This window comes from Lonchura striata, chromosome 8 (genome assembly GCF_046129695.1).
Source record: "Lonchura striata isolate bLonStr1 chromosome 8, bLonStr1.mat, whole genome shotgun sequence".
Classification (NCBI taxonomy): domain Eukaryota; kingdom Metazoa; phylum Chordata; class Aves; order Passeriformes; family Estrildidae; genus Lonchura; species Lonchura striata.
Window position 1 is genome coordinate 16,484,824 of NC_134610.1, and position 20,913 is coordinate 16,505,736.

Below are 20,913 nucleotides of genomic sequence, written 5' to 3' on the forward strand. Positions count from 1 at the left end.
GGGTTAAAATACAAACGTTTGGGATGTAACTGAAACAAACCAGCAGGAAAGTACATTTCTTTTCTGCACTGTGTACAGGATCACTCCAGCCCTTCCCACAACTGCAGTTCCCAATAAATGATCTAAAATTCAGCTATGCTTGCTCTGCTTGAGTGACACATAAGCACGGCCCAAAGCTGGTACTTGTTCTGCTTGCCAGCTGGTTGTGCCTCCCCTCCCAGGCAGCAGCAGCAGAGTGTTGTCTCTGCATTTTAGGGTTAAACGTAGGGGTGATAATACAATATAGAGCTGAGCCATACAAAACCACCCTTACAGTAGAGGCAGCTGCCAAGGAGGCTCCCCACAGGCTCAGATGCCAGCTTGGCCTCAGGGTCACCAATGTGCTGCTGCCCTGTTTGGGTGCCGTGTCCTGGCCGTGTCCTGCTGGCAGAGGGGCTGCCCTGGCAGGGCTCCAGAGCTGCCCCCAGCCCCCAGCCCAGAGGCAGCACCGGAACATGGCTTGAGGAAACACAACGAACCATGTTCCTCCCAAACACTTCATGCTTCTGGCAAGGGAACTTTATGGTACCAGAATTGGAGAAGTGTGGTACTAGACAAGAGAAGCCAAGCTCTAGTCAATAAGCCAGTCAGGTCCACAGTGTTCAGAAAAATGTATTTGCTAGAGTCTCTTCTGATCTAACACTGCAAGTTACAACCCCCCACCCTAAATAATATTTTCATCAAAATCACCCTCAATTTAGCCTTTCGTGGTTACTCAGCAGCCATGAGAGAAAATATGAAATTTCATGTCTATTTCTAATTCAAATATACATTACAGAATGCTCAAAGTTAGGAGGAAAAGTTAATAAAAGAATATCTTTTAGTAATTACTTCTGCACCCCAGCTACTGATTTATTAGTGTAGAGCTAGTCTGTCTAAACAGCAAACTGTCTTAGGAATCTTTTATGTTTCTTGTTTTAGAGACACTTATAAAAAGCTGCTTCTAGATATAAACAAAGTAAGACAAATTCCATATATTAAGAAAAGAGAAGAGAAGCTAAACAAGACAAAACCTTACCCTGAGTCTTTTGGCAGACAAACCCATAATTTTTCTGACAGTTTTCTAAGTACCATTTTCCCGTAAAATAAAAATTAGGGTTATTTGATACCAATGTACACAATGGAAGTTGATCTTGAATGTTAAAATGCTGTCTCTGCAATCAACACAGAACCTTATATTAATTTAAATATACACCATGTAAAACAATACATAATTATTAAATTAAATTTAGGAGAATAATAATTTCAAAGCCTCTATAACAAACATTTAGGTAGAACAATGAACAGTCCCACAAATACAATTTGAAACAATAAACTCATAATTAAAAAGTCACAAGCTTTCAGTGAATAAACCAAAATGCTAACCCCAATTAGAACTAACAATGTATTAAAATAGGAAATTAATAATCTTGTTCCTAAACTTCGCTCAGACCAAGCATCTAATGCTAACCACGATTCCAAGTTTTCTGCTTAAAACCAGCTGTGAAGAGAATGTGAGCAAAGCCACAAATTATGTGAATGTCTGTCTCAATGGTGCCTTGTTTGCTACTTCTAGTTGTGCCTGTAAATCTGTGCCCACAGTTCTCTGAAGTTGCAAAAATTAAGAGCAGCCTGAACTGCTGTAGCAACTTTGGCCCTGTCTTATAGAAGTCATAATTTTTATGGATAAAACCAACTTCTCACTGTCACAACCCCCCTGAAAATACTCACATCCACTAATTCAACTGGTGACCAATTAGAATACATCTGAGGATTTTCATTCAACCATTTTTCATAGTCGTCACTCTGGAAACCTATCCAAACACTTCTTTTCCACCCATATAGATTCATTGTTATGAAAGCTTGAAAATAAAACAGAAACAAAATAAAATAAACCAGTAAGCATTTAGGGATAGATGAAGTCTCTTGCAACACACTAAAGCATTGAAAAAATAATTTCCAATCAATGATGTTACCCAGTTACTAGAAAATAAGAATGAGTGGCGTTTCAACTATAAATTCAGTTAAATGGATTAATTTCAAATGGGTTAGGATCTAGTCCATTAGCTAATAATACCAGTCTAACCACTATACAGTCCGACTGAAGAATCTTTTCCTAGTTTTAGCTGAAGATTTCTTAACTAAAGATAGCCAGTGAGACTCCTCCCACATCCAAATAAGTGGGTTTACAAGTGTGTGTGAAATTCAACTACACGTTTTTGTTCATAAGTATTTTCAAATTTGCTGGCATTTATTTCTCTGACAGTTCCAGCCTGGTGCTATACTACAGATAAGATTTTAAGTACTACTAAAAGATAAAAAATAGATAATAAGGTAGAAATTTTAAATTGAAAATTTTTATATGGGTATTCCATTTTTGAGAGTATTTTTCAAGTATGGTAAGCACAAAAGAATTTGAAATTATTCCTTAAAATATATCTGTGATATATCTCAGTGAACATTTAAATTTTGGCAAACTGAGAAACTTTAATGTGTTTAAAGCAGTGGAACCATGGGTAAGGGCTGAATAATCTTCTTTCCTAAATCTGTATCCAAGATTAAACTTTACTACAGCATCCTAATGAAGATGACATGCTATTTGTTTAACAATATTTTCAGCACTCTACCTTGCTCCAGTTCATCTTCCAGGATAGCAAGTGATCCACCATAATTACTGCAGAATTCCTGTGCAGAGTACCAGTTTCTCAGATGTTCTGGATCCTTTGGAATTTGTATTAAAAAGCACTGTTTCAAAAGAAAAAACAAAAACCCAATCAAACAGACTTGCTTTGTTTGCTTTCCTCCAGCCTTTCATCAATCACTAAGAGTGGTCACTAAAACACTTCACATACTGTTACTGGATGTTAAGTGTTTCACTGGTTTCTGTCCTGCCATGGACATCTACGGCATGCTCAGTATTAGTTTTCAGATATGATCTGGACTACATTCAAGTCAGTTGTTTGAAGGCAAACAATTAAGGTTAAATTTATCCTTGCAGTCACTGCAGTGAGCAGTGGGATAAATTAGCACTGGGATAAATTCAGCCACCTTAATGCATGTTGCTATTAAGGAACTTAGGCATTTAAGAGAAGCCAGATGAAATAGTTACCTTTTGACCCTCAACTGCAAGTTCACTTTGGCTTATAATTATCTTCAATGAAGCCCATTTGAAACAGCATGTTTCAGAGGACAGCAGCAATTAGGGATCCATTTAGCACATCAAGGGGTTAGAGACCTCTTTTGAGATCATAAAAGACTCTTGGAATTGTCATAGGTGGAAGAGAGAATGAAGCAGGCTTTTTATGGCAAAGGCACAAATACAATTGCATAGCTTTTGCATACATGAGTATTTACTCCCTGAAACCAAAGTAAAAATTTTAACACCTTGTTAAGACAACTTCTTAAAGTGTGGGCAGCTACTTAACAGCACTAAATCCTGGTGTCACCATGTCAGTGGTTATAAACCTAAGAGCCCTGTTCCCAAAAAGCAAGAAAATCTTCAAATATTAAGTAATCCTTAAGTACAATTTCTGTCCTACATATGGAATGCATTTCGAACAACAAAACAGCATAAAAAATGGTTTTACTTTGAATCCAAAGTGCAACCAGCCTTTGGGACATGCTCCTCGTTGGTTTGGGTCTTTTGGAATCTCCTTCTCTATCTTCTTTGGAATTCTACGTTTACAAATACAGGGAAGGGAAACAGTACAGTTTTCATCACCCCAGAGTCCTGAGCAAAAAGAAAAATCACAGTTCAGTGTTGGTTTGAGAACTGGAAAGAATTTTTTTCTTAAATAGCTTTGATTTTGCTTAGTGTTTGAGTAAAAAGAGATGTTACATCAAATACATTTGGGCATACTGCATTACAGTGGATTTGATGGTCTATGGACACATCCTTTTATTTCCAGTTTAGTTTATGATTCTACCCTGAGTTATATAACACATGATTACAAAACCATTTATTTTTTTTTAAATTATGAAAAAAAAAGGATGCCTTCCAGATAAAATAGTTTGACTTCCTTACATTGAAAATTTTTGGCAAGATCCAGGTGATGATATGAAATGCTGACCTGCTTAGGAGGAAAACACACTTTTCAGGAAGCTCAACAAATTTTTGGCCAGGCCCCACCTTTTGCCAGCTGAGAGGGGAAGGTAGGCATCTCTTCCTTTTATCTGACACTAAATACGGCAATGGCAAACTCAAGCACTCATAAGTCATGAATCAAAACCCCCAAGATTATGTGTGGAGAAAAAGAAGGTTTTGTGTTTTTTCAGGTTTGACTTTTGAGCCTGGGATTACAAGACTGCAGCTGCATTCATCTTTTTTAGTTCTTCTCACAAATACAAAGCTGGCTATTTCTATTTTCCTTGGACCCTGACCTGTTTACTTTATCATATGACTTGCATATCATCAGAAAACAGACACTGGGAAATTATACAAGTCAGTAAACCAGCAGCACTGCAACATTTTTTAATACCCTAGTAAAATACAGAACTTTGCCATGATTGAAAGGCTAGCACCAAAATTATAGCACCCCAAAAATTCCTCAGCAGATTGGCTATGGGATCAAAAATAAGGTAGAAACCTGAGTACTTAAAAGTCATATGCTGATAGAAAAACAGTTTATAGATGTAGGAAAAATTGTTGCTAAGTCCATGTGGGTCATTTGGTTATGAGAAAACTGTGAACCCCAGCAATGCATTAACATTATTGCTGTTCCACATAAAAACCCAGTTAAAACTGAGGTATCAATATCACTGAAATCTTTGTATTTTGACATTAGAGAGCTGTAACTATTAATATACTTTTAAAACCTAAAATCTGAGCATGTTAATGATATTTCACTATTCCTTCTTTAATCACAGAAGCAATCATGCAAATTATAACCATGGAACAGGACTTTAATATGGATTGCATTTCTCAAAAACAATGAAAAAAATATAAACCCTTTGGCCAACAACAAAATCAAGTTACAATTACTTCAGCAAAAGGAAATATAAAAGAAACCTGTTTGTGATGAAACGAAGCCACATCTTTTCCCAGGTTTCTGCAGATCTCTTTCCCTCCCTTCATCCCAGTTCTGGTACGTTACTGGTGATTCATCTAACCAGCTGCATAGAAACATTAAGAATGAAGTTCCACTTTTTCCTATCCTTACCTGAAATTACACCCTCCATTAAAGGATTCAAAAGGAGATGCAAGGGAGAAGAAAGTAAACAAACAATCACTGTGACCAAGGTCAATATAAATGTCTTTTACAACCCTATCAGAAGGAATACTGCAATGTGGAGATAAACTAAGAGCAATATTATTCTGAATGATATTTACATGAGAATTGAAATTGTCTCCTGAATAGCCCACTCAGTCACCAAACGGCTTTGGCTCACCATACTGGGACAGGGCATGCCAAGCACAGCTCACAGCACTGTGGCACACACGGGCTCTTACCGGAACTCATCACTGAGGTTTTCTGCGTGCAATCCGATCCACCAGTGAACATCACTAGTCGACAGCTATAAAAGAAATGTTTTGCCATGTGTTTAGATGTTGTTGCCCTTCTACCAATGCATTAACAAACTCCTAAAGTCAGATTGTGTATTCAAGTAGCATTTCCATTGGGTTCCAATGGGAAGAACAGGTGCTAAATCCTGCCCATGTTAATTAATGTAACTTCAGTGGGATTATTCACTTGAGTAGAGCAAGATTTAGCTCCCATATTTCCACAGGATTGCTGATGTGTCTTCTGGAACCCAGGAATTTACAGATTTTAGGAATTTACAGCCTATCTGGTTTGAAAAGACTGTCATCTTAGACCATAATTTGTTTTCCCCCAATTCCTAAAATTAAACAAAAGCAAGTATTTCCTTTAAGCAGTAACATAGTGCTGATCCTTGATGTTTCCAAAATACTTTCTGAACATTTACTAAATTTGTATGGTTCATACCAGCATATTCTAGAGATGCTTTCCAGATTGATTGCTGTTCTTATGAAAGGATCTAGACCTTTGCTTCTAAAAGGCCAAGTTTTATTGAAAAGCCATAAAAATACTGTAATTCCAACAGCCATGTGTTACTGCTTTGCCAAATTGATTCTAGTTTCAGCTATGAATTGGTTTCACTTCATGGTTAGCCACTCAATCAGACTTTTGGGGCTTTAGGAAGAAAAAACAAAAAGTTCTGAATGTGCAGGACACTAGAGAAGCCACCCTGTATCTGTGAAGCATTTATTTTTTGCCAGAAAGAACTGAAGTCCAGCCTGTATTGTGCTTCCACACTATCCTTCGAGTTACAGTTAAGATTTCTCCAGCTCACATCTTATTTAGCAATATCAAATGAAGAAAACACATTTCTAACAAAAGACTCTGAAATGCTCTCTGATTTGGATTTGCCTGGCCCCTGAGTTTAAGTCTTCTAATCACAGCACTCAGCCTACATATTACAGTTTTTTAAGAAATAGTGAAAAACGTGATTCCAAATTTCATGCTAAGGAATTTTTAAGCAAGTTTTCAAGTGACACATGTAAAATCTATTTGGACTGCTGAGTATTATTTTAGTGATTGCCATACTTTGTCATACTTCCACAGGAAAGCGACAAACATGGCTATGCTGAGAAAGCTCAGCCAAACCCAACAGGCTTTAAAACAGCTGTGTATGTTGAATTATGAGACAAAACTTCTAAGAAGTTAAGCTGATTTCCAGCATAAAGAGACTAAACTTTGCTTTTTCACTGCAGAATGCTCATAAACTTTTGAAATACCTACTGAATTTAATGATCAATCCACTTTTAAAAGATCTCACGTAAGAAAACATTACTTTAAAGCAGCATTCTGATTATCCACTTTAAGTGATCTTAAGTTCGAAAAATATAAAAATATAAAATATATATTTTTAAAATTCATATAATTTTTTAAAGTCATATTTTCAGAGTCAGGTAATGCAGTAATTACATCTCATCACAGTCACTGGTAGGTGTGGAAGAAGACAAGACAGCATACCCAGTTATGTTGCTTTTCATTAAAAGCTTTTTCTGCCTTGATCTCTTGGTTTAAATCTATTTCATCATGCTTTAATATATTATTACTTAAACAGGAGATTAAAATTATACATAATTCCTTGGAAACTGAAAGACCCCATATTACTACAACACAATTCTATTTATGCTTTCTGTTACAAGTTAAAAGCAGAGAAGGCCTGTACACAATAAGTGTGGGTCAAGAGCTTTTCTACCCAGAACCAAATGTTATTTTAAAGATTACAAAATAATATCCCTTTACATTACAGCTGTAGAATTTTGTCCTCATTAAGGTAGACAGAATATTTGCAATAATTTAAAAAATTTTCATTATTTTGGTTTTATTGAGAACACCTAAAAGGAAACAGATTCAGTTTCTTGGGAATTCATCTGCTTGTGAAGCTATTTCTCACTTTCAAAGCTGTTTGTTACATCAGAAAGGTTCTAGAGAAATTCTGCTGTAAAACAGAGGAGGAAATTTAGAGGAAAATATCTTTTTTCCCCCCATATAAAAATCCATTGTCACAAGGAGGAACCATGGCCAGGGAGGGGTGGGCAGAGAGGAAGAAGCAGAGAGGGATGTACACCATACATGAAACACACCTTTCTCTTTGCCCCCAGTTACTTTCCCAGCTTTGGGATAGGAATCTGACTTTTGCTCCTCTTGGGTCTTTTGAGGCAGATTGATCAATCTGCTCAATAGTAGAGCTGATTCTATTGATTTGAAATGTTATTGACTTCTTAAGCTAAATACGACTTCAGGGAGAGCTATGGGAAATGAAGACAGCAAGACCATTATTTCTAAAGTAAAATGTCTTTTGGATTCTACCTGGAATAACAGGCAGACTGATTCTCTAAAAGTTACAGAAGAAAATAGCCAATTACCACCCGAGGGCTTATTTTTTAAAAGGGTGCTTTTTCTTACCTTCCTTATTTTATTTTGAATAAAGGTTTCTTCACCAGAAGAATTTATTATTGCCAATCCACCACGAAGCCAGCCACAGACAAACTTACAGGTTTCCCACTCTGCAGGGCTGACATGGAAAAGATATTCTGCTCCTTGATAATATGACCAGGGCAGTTCTAGAAAATGAGCAAAAGAGTCAGTGGTTTGCAGGGGTAAAAAGTCTCATTTCAATTCTTGTATTTTTTTTACCCCCATGGCCCGCCTGCAGCCACATGTCAGAGGACAAATATGCCACTAGGAACAGCAGAACCATAGTTAACATATCAATTTGTGGTGACAAAAAATGGAGTATGAGTTTGAGGTTTTTTTTTCTAATACTCTATCCCCTGGGCCTGCAGCACTATCAAGAGCAGTATCTGATGCTCTGGTATTCCTAAACAACAGTGTCAGATTTATCTGTAACTAATAATTCCTACAGAGTTCCTTACTGTAAATTTTCAACTTAGAATATTTTAGTTATTTTATTTTTAACAAAGGCTTAAAATTTATTTCCAAGTGATATTGTTTTAAGATGAAAAAAAGAAAATATTTTCATACCAGCTGTGTACCAAACTGGACTCATTGGTTTGACACCTGCAAAAAAAATCCAAAACAAACCAAAAATCATTAAGAATACTCTTATCCTTGTTCAGGGATAAAAAAGGGAGTTAAACGTGGAATAAAATAAAATAATTGCTACACTCAGAAAAAGATATTTACAGTAGTTTTGTGAATAACAACTTTGAATGAGTATTTCCAACTAACTGGTAATCTTGCTATATGTTTTTAAATTGACTATTCACATTAGATCTGTTAATTGAACAATAAACGTAAGTGGAATAACCCATTTGGCTTTTCCATGATTTCATAAAGAAGATCAGTGAGAATTACAGAGGTGGCTAAGAAGATTATTACTTTTTTTTTGCTTGTCTCTACTGAATTGCAAGTAATGTATATAACTGACAGCACATGTTTATTAACATTCTACCTTTTGGTATTTTGCATATCCATTCACGCTTTTCATTGCAGTGTGCTGGAAAGACTGTTCTGTTCACTTTGAACACACCACAGTTTCTTGAGTCATCTTCAAGATACTTGTCCTCCAAAAACGAAGTTACAACCTGAAAACAGCACATTCATTCTCTTTCACAGACAGCCCAAGATGTAGCATTTGAAAACCTCATCACAGAGAAAAAGGAAAGATTTAGACATCTGTGTATGATAAGAACATCTAAGCAACAACTAGAGGACTGCCTAAATTATGATGGTAAAATACAAATAATTGGGTCCATTGTCCTGTTCTCTCAATGTCCTGTCCAACTCACTCATATCACACTTCTTCATAAAAATAAGTGAATAACTATGAAACCTAACAACTTTTTGACATGATTAACAGCAGTCACCCACATCTAAAAGCCTTTGCCTCAGTTCAATGTATGCTCAGATATGACCTGAAAGGTTACTGAAATACAGAGTAGACAGATAGTTACAGGTGTTCTGTCAGACCACTGCCACGTCCCTCCAGAAAGTGCATTTCTTTTATTAAATCCAATCCAGAACTGCCTCTCTTCTGTTCTATAACAGAAAAAAAAGAAAATAACATTTCTCATGCATTTTTTCCTTAGCCATTTCAGAAATAATTTTTAATAGTTCAAATACACATATTAATTTCTTCTTGAATTCAATATATCATTCCATAATACATTTCTTAACTTTTTAGTTGAAGTAAACTCTTGCTTTCCCACTAAAATGTTAGATTATGTTTTACAAGATGAAAACATCTAAAATAGGATTAAAATAGTAGAACCTCAATTTCAATGAAGAATGTTAACTCACAAAAACACCACCTTGACCACAACAACTGCTTAACATTTACCACAAAGATCATCTTCAAAAAGAATCACATTGCAATGTTGCTGATGCATTTCACCCATTTTTAAGTTCACATTAGATTAGGGACTTCTTTGGACACTAGTAAAGAGGATGGAATAATGTAAATTGTAGATTAATATGATTATGATAAATCTTGTTGGTGTTAAAAAGATACTTACCTATCAAAAATTGTATATAACAGATTGTTTAAATATGTCTCTTCATAGATGTGGCTAAAACTAGCAAGATGGGCTCCAAAATCTTGACATAATGCTTCTGCTTCATCCCATGTTCTTCTCATCAGAACTTTTTCATTGTGAAATATCTGCAATAAAATAAACATTGTGATAAATGTAGTTCACTTTAGAGAGCAGTTTTTTCATAAACCCATAAAAATCAAATATTAGTCACAGTTTTCCCAAGCTAAAGGCAAGTATATTCTAAGCATAGCTCTGATTTTTGTTACTTTCTCTCACTTTTAAATGCAATGCAGGATGGTAACAGGAAATTTTTGTTTGTTGAGTGAAAGAAATAATGCCTCATCAAAAATGTTTTAGGAACAGCACATCCTTAAGCTGATGTAGAATCAGAAAAACTCAAAGCCAGTATGACATGTACCTTGTAGCAGTTGAGCAGATTAGGTTCTGACTCCCATCCAAAATAGCAGGAACTCGAATATTTTTGAAAAGTAAGTTCAGGCTCTTCATAAGAATTGACTTTTTGCTTGCACAATGACATTGCTCTGAAGTTCTTACAGCTTTTCACCTCCCAGTAACCAACAGGGTGCTCCCCTCGCATAGCCACACATCCTCCAGAATGACCTAGACATGGGAATAAGTGCTGAATATCAGAATAAAACATCTGAATTTTATGATTTTTTTTTTGGTCAAATGGCTGTTTTATTGACATGAGTTTCTGGATAAAACCTTAAGGAACTTACAAAACTAGCAAATTCTTTAGTCAGTAGCCAATTTATAAGCCTCTGTTGGCTGGCTTGAACTTGTAAAATGAACCAGGACAAACAGCTCCTCTCACAAAGTGCAGGAGAAGAAATGCAATTAAAAACATTACTTTTGCAAAATGCAGCAGTAAAGCAATAAATGTAAAGAGTCCAAATCAGAGAGCCATTATTAAAATGGAGTATCTTTATAAACATGTCTCTATTTTCATGTATTACTTAGTGGTTTATGTTTCAAAGGTTGAACAACTGTTCAATTTTTTCACTGTTGTTTCCTTGGAATATTTTCTTTAGAATTGTTATGAAACAAACAAGATCAAACTAAAGGTAAAGAAGAAGAAGCCTCCACACATTCACAGAAATATGTCCAGTAACCTCTGACCTATTTTTCCTATAAAATGCTAATTTCAAACTGTGACTGTTACTGAATAAAAGTCATTACTTTTCTAGGATCTTTTGCTGAGAGTCTCAGGAAGTCCTTGAAAAGAAGTGCTCATGAAGAAATGTAGGGAAAACATCAAGTTTGGGTTTTGAGCGTATTTTTTAAAAAAATACTACATATACAACAAATGTATTATAGTTCATAAAGGAATGTATGAAAAACACATCATGGGAAAAGAAGAATTTCAGGGATTAGCTGTGTCTGTAAGGAGGGTCTGACTGGGCAACTTCAGGTTCTGGAGCCAACAGCAGTTGTAAATTTATCTCTCATCTCTCCTGGCCAGGCAGGGAGGAAAGGACCAGGACTCTTCAGTCCCTTCTAAGCCATTGGTGCTGTGGAGAAGAGACCACCCTCCCCAGTTTCTATTTCCAAGCCACTGCATTTTTTACCAGCACACTACTCACGTGGCTGGTACTTGTTCCAGTTTGTGTAGCTCACTGAGAGATTCTTTCCTGCTGTACTGAGCCAAAAGTATTCTCCTGTGTTGTTAAGGTCTTGCAATCCTATCCAAAAATAAGTTCTCTCAGATTCTGCCATGTTGCGGATCATGCTGTTGATAAAAGCTTGTTCAAACCTTAATAAAATAATCAAAAGAAAGGTTTTTAGAATAAAATAGATAAATTGGTATTTCAGTGAATAGCTCTCATGACATTAGTTAAATTATCTCAGAAGAGAAGAATATAATGGAGGTACTTAATTCCTTTACAGAATGCTGTGGGAAACTTGAGTCTGTAACACAAGCCATAATTTTACCTTATTTTTTCCAGCACTTGAGCACATAAAAGAAACACTAGAAACATATCTTATAACCTCAGTGCTTGAATTACAAGACGTAAAGACAGAATGTATTAATGATGCACATATAAACACAAGAAACTCCATATATAAAGGAAAAATGTTAGTGGGTCTGAAAAGGCTCCAGAAGAAAGAAAAATCTCTGCACAGAAATCTTCTGAAACCAGCAGACACACAAACCAGCACTAAGAAACCAGATCTGAAGCACCCAAAGCACCAGTTGAACTGACTTCAAAGAATCACCTTTTTCTTCTTTGATTTCTTCACAAAAGTTATGTGAGAGATATAGACCTTTTTGCAAGTTATAACTGTTGTGCACAGTAATCCAATTTTCACTTAAATGCAATTAGTTTGGATATAATTGTTATAGGATTATACAAGAATCTTTCAGTTTATGAGGACATTTAATCAGCTGACAATGAAAATTAAATAGCAAAACGTTCTCCAGTTTGATAAAGACTCAATTGACTTTCTGGTTTCACAAACTCTGAAAAGAATGGCTAAATTAATGTAAAAAACTGAACGTAACATTGTGAGTGACTCAGAAATTGTATTTAATTTTAATTTCCTCTGGATGTTCTCTTTTTATGTCTACTCTCCTTCCTCTATAACTTACTATCTAATGAACATTTTAGGGTCAGTAACTGAAAAGTTTTTGCAGTTTTCACTCCAGAATAAACCCCAGCAGTAATTTAACAAAGCCACTAAACTAACATTCTTTTGCTACTCCTCGCTACTTCTGCTAACTGGAAGTGGAAAATAATATCATAAGTAGTGATGGCTATGCCAAGGAGTGAAAAAAATAAAAATTAAAAAAATCAGAAAAAGACAGAAGACATGATTCTAGTGATATGCAGCATGCCCTCAGTTCCCTCCTACATCTGAGCTCCAGTGCTCAATTCAGCAGGAATTTGTCCCTTATTCCCCCTTAAAGGACCTTTGTCACACTGCAGCTCAGTGCTGCACACCCTGTGCACAATCCTGAAACCACTGGGCAGAGAAAATTCCCATTGACGTAAATCCTTATGTAGGGTAGACAGTGTTTTCCTAAAATAGCTACCCTACTATTTATCTGATTGCTGGGGGTTCCTTCCCCTGATCTAAAGGGAACACATATTTCCTCCTTGTATTTTTTGGGGTTTGGGTGGTTTCTTTTTTTGTTGTTGTTGTTTAGGTTTTTTTTTTAGCAATAAATATGCAGCAGTTGAAGTATTAATGTAATTTATATTTATGTCAAACTTTTATGGAAAGCCAACATAAAGGGTAAATAACAAAGAGAGCAGAGAAAACCCAACCATCTGGACACCTACAAAGGAGAAAGCTCTTGCTAAAGCTGGAATAGAGGCAAATAAGAACAAAGCACGGGAAAACAGCAACAAATGCTTTCAAACATTTACTCTCTTACCCTGTTTGCTGAGAAACCACAGAAAATGAATACAAAAATAGAAACATTTATAAATCATTAACTGATTTTGATTAAAATTTTATATTTTTTAACTCTAAAGATAAGTATATTTTCATTTTTCAGTACACCTTCTAAGTACACCAATAAAGTTTCTTAAAGATGTTAGATACCCCTGCAGAAAGCATTTTCTTTAGATTTCTGCATGCCCAAGTGTGCACATTGCTAGAAGTGTTTATTAGCCTAACAGTTGCTTTTTACTGAATTATTTTCAATTAAAAAGTAAGGCAAAGCACACCTCTGATTTTAGCTGATGTTAGTAATTATGCTCATCTCTCAAACAAACATTATTTCACAATGGTAATATGTTTTGCCATGCAACACTTTATAAAGTTAGAATATCTCTTGTTAGAGGTATCTTCACACTGTCTAATAGGATTAACTACCTGTTTGTTACTGATACAAGTGCAGATGGGCAGAAATAACCACTGGAAGCATGTTCAAAACTTCGAGGGGTACTGTCGATTTTGTAACAATATCCACCATGTCTTTCCCATCCCTTAAAAGAAATGAACATTATTTTATAGATTAATTATTGTATAGTTGTTAAAAACTTGGCTGATGATCCTTGGCATCCCTATAGATCTTTTCTTTCCTGCCATGGTTGAAGAGCAGTTACCCTCAAGGTCACTGAAAATGTGGATATCAGATGAACCAGAACACTGTGTCAGTGGCTGTGCTGTCTCATTTAATCTCATTATTAGTCTTTTACTTCATACTATTCACCCCTGGATGTCCAAAAGACACCACATGGACTGGTGTAAGTTCTGTTGGCATGAGTTCATGCAGCATACCTGCTTGGTTTTATGATTAACTGTTTTAAATAAGCAAGAGAATAAATATTGGCCAGTGGCTCAGCACCTTGAGATGCAATCCTGAGTGGCACAGGACTGAGAAGAAGTTGAAGTACTGTCAAAATGCTGTCTGCTGCTGACTGCAAACTGCTGACTACAGCTTGTCAAGAAATCCTTGATGCCCTGCACATTTTTCACCCAGTGAGGACTGTGACAAACCCTTCTTACACTAATAACACACAAAATTCTTGAATGACAAAATACATTGGTCCAAATGAAATAAATGCAGTCGCCCGAAACATTTGGAAATATTAAGCTGGAATCAAGCCGTAATGTCCATAATGGTATGAGAAGAACTCTGGATCTGGGCACTACATCTGGCAAAAGGCTGCATCTGACTCCAAACAGTTCAGTTTCAACCTTCTTATAATTCAACTGAACTGGTTGTGTTTCTTCATTTCCCAAGAAACAAGACAGGAAATTAAAAAAATTAAGACAATGAGCCAAATAATAAAGCAGCTTAGAAAAGAGAAATTTTTTCCTCCACAGTTTTGACTATAACAGAAATTCAACAAGTTTCCTCTTTCCACACAGTGAAAAGGGACTGATGGTAAATTAAGTTGTACTTCAACACACTTCCTTTTACTACCAGAACACAGAGCCTAAATGCCTGAAAATATAATGCTATGTCCTAGTTAGATAGCTGTGCTCTTTCCCATTTGTGTTTGAAAGCAAATGTACAAGTGGAAGAGTTCACCCTCTGTGTCAATGAAACTGATAGGTTTTCACCCTGACATTCCATTTCAATGTATGAAAACCATGTGTGGAATGAGGCATCATATAACAGCCATTATTTGTACAGATGGTGGACAAATGGGTTTCACTTTTGATCTAGAAAGAAATAGGAACTTGGGTCACAATCACTGATGAAACAATAACCATGAAAGGCATCTTGTGAAGGCTTTTAATCTTACATTAAAAATTACTTTACGTATTTTTAAAGCAAACAATGCAATTTTTCCAAGCAAAACATGTATGTCTTTAATATGAAGAACTAAAATTATCTATTTGCATCCATATGTTCTGTAGCTGTATTTAGAGGCTACCTATATAATTCTATGTCATTAATATAGTTCTAAAACAACCACAAACCCACTTACCTCTGGACAATTGGATTCCAGTTCAGGAGAGACACTATTAAATTCCCCTGCTTTTTTGCAGATATAGAAAAATTTGTCTTCACATTTTTTAATCCTCCAATGTCCCTCCTAAGGAATAAAAGAGAGTATATTCCATATATACTCATATTCTCATGCATATCTAACAAACATTAGATCACACTCTCCCTCTTTTAACTCTTCACTAAAAAAAAAAAAAAGTAATTTTTGTCACTCCATTTACTTATCCATGGTTCATTTATTTCTACCAACACTGTCAGCAGGACATCCCAAATCAATTATACAAATGGATTTGTATCTTTGACTCAGTCTTCAGGATGTAAAGCATCTTAATTAACTAATACTATGGCCATGCCAGAGCAATTTTCTTTCTAGCTATCACAGTTTTTTGTAAGATTAATCTCTATATTTGAACAGTCCTTACTCAAGATACTACAAACTTTGTATCATTTAATTTTCGCACATCTGTACATACTGGACATATATCAAAAACAGTGCTTGAAAAACTTTATCTCAACCCTATTTTTTCTTGTGTTTTACTTTTTCATTTGTTTGTTTACACTTGCAACCTGAGTAAAATACGACTTTGGAATATAAAACCCCGCATTGTTCCAAAGTCCTATTTTCTGCTTCCAGTAGGAACAGACTATTCCCAGTAATTTTAACTGTCTTGATTTTCCCCTGAGTCAAAGACTGCAATCTGGACCCACTACTGTAGAGACAACAGAAACTCTTCTTGATACAGTTTTCACACTCAGAAAAAAATTAAAATTATAGTGCTACATATGCAAGTCATGTATTTGTGACTTTAAGTACTGCTAATTGCAAAAGTAAAGTAAAGTAAATGAATGAACACATTACAAAAGAATTGGCAGTGCCATGAATACCAACAAGACAGGACAGTATTGTTTCAGCATTACTCCCTGTTTTACAACCCCTGACTGATCTAGTATCAATCTCCTGCTATCAACTTCTATATTTTCACGTAGACCTAGACTACTGTTTTGAAAGACACTCCATAAAATTTATAGATATTTACACAAAGATAATACAGGCCCAGCTGACAGTTTTACAAAACATGAATGTGAAACTTTCAAGACCAGAACTTATGCATCATAAATTATGATACACACTACTTGGATTTTAAATTACTTTATCAAAATACCCACTCATATTTGTTTTCTTCCATTTGGCAGGCTTTATATATATGCAGTACTTTTTACTGAACATAGGCTCAAAATCTGTGATTTATTTTCTGTGCATCAGTACTGCAGAATGGCTGTACTGCATTTATCATAACATGAATACATTAGGAATCAAAAACAAAGTCATACTCCAGGTCATCGTTTAAAATAGTATGCATAGCAAGAAACAAAATTATTATGAGCTAAAATAAAAGTGCCTAATTCTTTTAAAAATAAAACTTACAGGTCCTTGTGCTGAAACACAGAGTTGTCCTGTTCTTTGAAAGGTGTTAGGTTCTTGTCTGTGCCAGTTAGAGAATTTTACTGGGGTGCTATCTGACCACTCAAAAACAACAGGAGTGCTATTACTGTATAATCCAATCCATGTCTCTGTTACATTTTCTGTAAAAGAATAAGTGAGTTCAGATTTTAATGGTGAAGTGATAAAGCCTGTTTTTTCCTCTAACATGACACCACTATTAAAAAATATTCATGGTATTTTCATAGAAATGTTCTTCTTTCAGGAAAAAATAAAAGTTATATAAACTTTAGGAAACCGTACTGATGAGACTATGTTTTATTGCTCTTGAAAATGAAATAATTTCAAAAATAGAATCAACATACATGTTAATATGCTTTGAAATCATAAAGAATACAAATTAAGAGCATATTTACTTTCTTGAAGTGTATGGGACAGAAAAACAGACAGGAAAGTGAAATATTTCTTATAATTTTCCATGGGACACTAAGCTTTATGTTTCTCTAGGAGTTATATCATCCAGTGACAGCACAGTGGTAGCCAGGATCTGACAAATATAGGAGAGACGAGGCTTGCATTTTGATCTAAAATCTTATTTTACCAGCTACTACAGGAGAAAAAGCACTCAGGCTTCCAGGTAAGTAAGCCCTTCTCCTGAAGAGAAGCCTGAAGCAGGCTGGAGAGAAGCAGCAAACTGAAGCTGAATTCAAGTTGAAAACAATTACATCTAGCCATTACAGCATCCCTACAAATAATGGTATTTGTTATCTATAGAGGGTCTTAGTAGAGGTGTCAGTGGCAGGCAGAAAATATTCACTTTTCTTTGCTACTGTTATGACAACAAAAGTATTGGCATTGCTCATCAAAGGGCTTTTGTTCATTAAGTTCCTTGTGTAATTATGCTACCTCTCAGGACAATGTGAACTAGCAGAAGTGCTTTGATACGCCCTGTTGACATCAAACAGGACTTTGCCCTCATAGTAACAGCAGCAATTTTGCAGTGTGGATCAGGCCAGATTGCATACTGAATTGGTTCTGCTTCTAATAACTCTATAACACTGCTTCTAATAACTTCTAATAACACAACTCTAGTATAAGGTTGATGACTGAATATTTTGCAAGTTTGCAAGGAATCAGGCAAGAGCAGGAAAGGACAAAAGCAAGCATGTTTACTATGGCCTCACTGCATCTGCTTTGTGGAGTCATATCTTTAGTTTAAAAATGGTTATTGGAAAAGGTGACTGTGCATTTTTAAGACTCCTAGAGTGGGCATGCAACATGATTTCTTTTTTTGCAAGCATCATTTCGGTGTGCCACATAATAAAGTGTTTAGATGGTAACAAGTTAAAGAGCAAGAAACACCTGCACACTTAAACTCTCCAAACTCACCACTTTCAAGCAAGTTAAGGAGCAGCTCTTCATCTGCCATGGAGGATACACTAATGAGCCTGCTATTTTGACTTTGGCATGAGAGAGAAGCATCATTCCAGCTCTTCTCCTCTTTATGAAGTCTGTAGCAGTTGCGATTGTGTGGGTACCAACCAGCGTCACAACGATTGGCATAATATTGCCATGTATCTTTAAATGAGCACACAAAGTTCATATGCATTAGACAGATTTGCCAAACTTATGCTATGTTCATAACATTTTTTTTAACCTTAAAATGCTGAAAACAGAGTTTTCCAAGATTACTTAAGGAGGCCAAAACACCTGCTCTATGGATCATCACCTACCAAGCAAACTGAAATTTCTTCCACTTTATTTGATGACTGAACCATTCAGGCTGCTGGACTAGTTCAAACACTAAGTCAATTTAAAATAGTTTATCTCCCTTATTACCTCTGAACTTGGTTCAAAGACACATAAAGCTTTTTCAGATGCATTATCTACAGAAAGTTTGTATAGTCTTTCCTTATTACCTGAAACAAGCTGCTAAACATTCTCTAAGTTACTAGGAAGATGAACCCATGTAAGCATCACTCATAAAACCAAAAAATTTATGTTAGAATAAACTAAGTTCTGTTTCTAACTTTCTCACAGAACAGGAGCTTGAGTCATTCTATGTACTATGTATCCTATACTCACTGTATACACACTTGAAGTATATGTACACTTTTTTGGCATATCAAAAGTACAACACATCATAAAAATCCCTGCAAATTTTGTGCTACATTTATAGAGCTTTCTACTCTGTGTGCCACTGGTTAATTCCATTTACACTGAAAACCTATTTTGCAATCTGGAAGTGTGGCTCTTATTGTAATATAAAAGAGAATGAGCATACTGATGGTGTAAGGAATCAAGTTTGTATTAAAATTGTTTGCTAAGACTGAACAAAGAGTGCTTTGTTTTCAAAGACTGAATTTAAACAGAAGAAAGTGTCATTACATCAGTTAAAATAAATTGTATTCAACTTAAACTAGCAAACCCACACATTCAGTGCAGCTGGGACCCTGCTCTGCTGACTTTATAGTCAGGTGGCTTCTCTTGCTCTCCTTGCACACCCACAAATAGGATACTGTAACACTGAGACACTTACCCAGAGCTTCATTCTCTGTCTCATTTAAATATTTTTTGCATACAAAAGGTAATCCGGATTCACACAGATAACTGTTCCAGCCATACTTCAGTCTTGGATTAATCACTGCACAATGATTTTCTTTAAAACGGTTATCAGAGATATCTAAAAACACATTTTTGAAAAGCACAAAATTAGAAAAAATCAGTTCTTGATTGTAAAATGGTGTTGTAAGGTTCTCTGCAATTTCTTAAATTAATGTATAAACATCCCTCCATACCTAAGATTCTAGTAACATTATACTAGTACTAAGGACAGTTGAACATTTACCATGCCTTACACGAGTGGCAATGACTCCTTGGCTGCTGCTCTCAGATGAGAGGCTGAAACAAGATTGAGTGTCTATAATTGCTGGTGGACAGACTTCAAAATGTAGCAAACCAAGTCACAAAACTCATGTTAATGTGATAATGGTAATTACAACTTGTTAACATAAAAAAATTTAAATTCCTTTCCTCCATTAAAGTAGCTACAGTTTTTAAATATGTAACTGGAACCTTAAAAACATCTTTAAAAATAAATGACAAAAGGACTAGACCATTAATGCTTTGAATACATAGATCTCACTTGATGTTATATCCCTAGAAAGGCTTTCAGTTCATGAATATGAATAAATATTTCAAACAAAAATATTGCACACATTCACTTAATTCAACTTTCAAACATAGCTGTAGGAACAGCAGTGCTTTATCAAGCTGCATTTATAGAGAACATATAATTATTCTGCTATAACATATGCAAGAGGAACATCAAGTACTTGCTCTCCAGTTCAGAAACATTAGTGGTGCTCCATCTGACCACTGCCAGCCAGCGTCTTCATCCAGGCGATTCAGACCCATCCACAGCATCATGTCTGTGGAATTTAACTGCCCTGAAACAGAAAAAATAAACAAATACTGCATGCTTTCCCCAAGCTTTAAAATATCTACAGGCATAGACCTGCTGTCCTGACTTGTTACAATTGGAATAAAACAAAACTTCAAAGCACTCTCCAGAAAGTTCAGACTTGTTGGCTTTTTTTTCTGTCCTTAAAAAAAGTAACTTAATTTGTTAATCAACACAGAGATGAAAAGGAATAAACTCAGAAACCTGAAATCCTTCAAAAGCCACTCATTCTGCAAACCCTTCCTGCGTAAGTTGTAGCTGACCTTAGAAGTTAGATCTAGAACAAGCAGCTAAATAAATGCTAGCCTGTTTACATAAACACTAGCCTGTTTGAACTTTTCATAAACCAAACAACTTTCAGAAATCTTTACCACCTTGCAGGCATATCAAAAAGCCAATTAATTTTTTTTTTTAATTTCCTGTTAGCTTATATCCTTCAATTGAAAACCAGCAATAGTGGGAAGCAAGAAATCTGAGGCAACCTTTGCATCAGAGCTCCACCACCCATTCCTCCACTTGATTTTCTCCAC

General features: G+C 35.6%; 1 protein-coding gene across 1 annotated transcript in view; it reads right to left on the minus strand.

Moving 5' to 3' along the window:
- Positions 1-20,913, minus strand: part of PLA2R1 (phospholipase A2 receptor 1) — a 36,814-nt gene that overhangs the window by 8,167 nt on the left and 7,734 nt on the right. Inside the window, exons 5-23 of the mRNA XM_021526279.3 lie at positions 20,256-20,369; positions 19,460-19,603; positions 18,310-18,498; positions 16,906-17,063; positions 15,460-15,567; positions 13,892-14,004; positions 11,653-11,822; positions 10,467-10,669; positions 10,028-10,173; positions 9,467-9,551; positions 8,965-9,097; positions 8,535-8,570; positions 7,956-8,113; positions 5,468-5,532; positions 5,027-5,130; positions 3,606-3,748; positions 2,646-2,763; positions 1,750-1,880; positions 1,058-1,193 (exon numbers count right to left, since the gene is read on the minus strand). Coding sequence (XP_021381954.2) covers positions 1,058-1,193; positions 1,750-1,880; positions 2,646-2,763; positions 3,606-3,748; positions 5,027-5,130; positions 5,468-5,532; positions 7,956-8,113; positions 8,535-8,570; positions 8,965-9,097; positions 9,467-9,551; positions 10,028-10,173; positions 10,467-10,669; positions 11,653-11,822; positions 13,892-14,004; positions 15,460-15,567; positions 16,906-17,063; positions 18,310-18,498; positions 19,460-19,603; positions 20,256-20,369 — 2,454 coding nt within the window. The remainder of the gene's footprint in view (positions 1-1,057; positions 1,194-1,749; positions 1,881-2,645; positions 2,764-3,605; positions 3,749-5,026; positions 5,131-5,467; positions 5,533-7,955; positions 8,114-8,534; positions 8,571-8,964; positions 9,098-9,466; positions 9,552-10,027; positions 10,174-10,466; positions 10,670-11,652; positions 11,823-13,891; positions 14,005-15,459; positions 15,568-16,905; positions 17,064-18,309; positions 18,499-19,459; positions 19,604-20,255; positions 20,370-20,913) is intronic.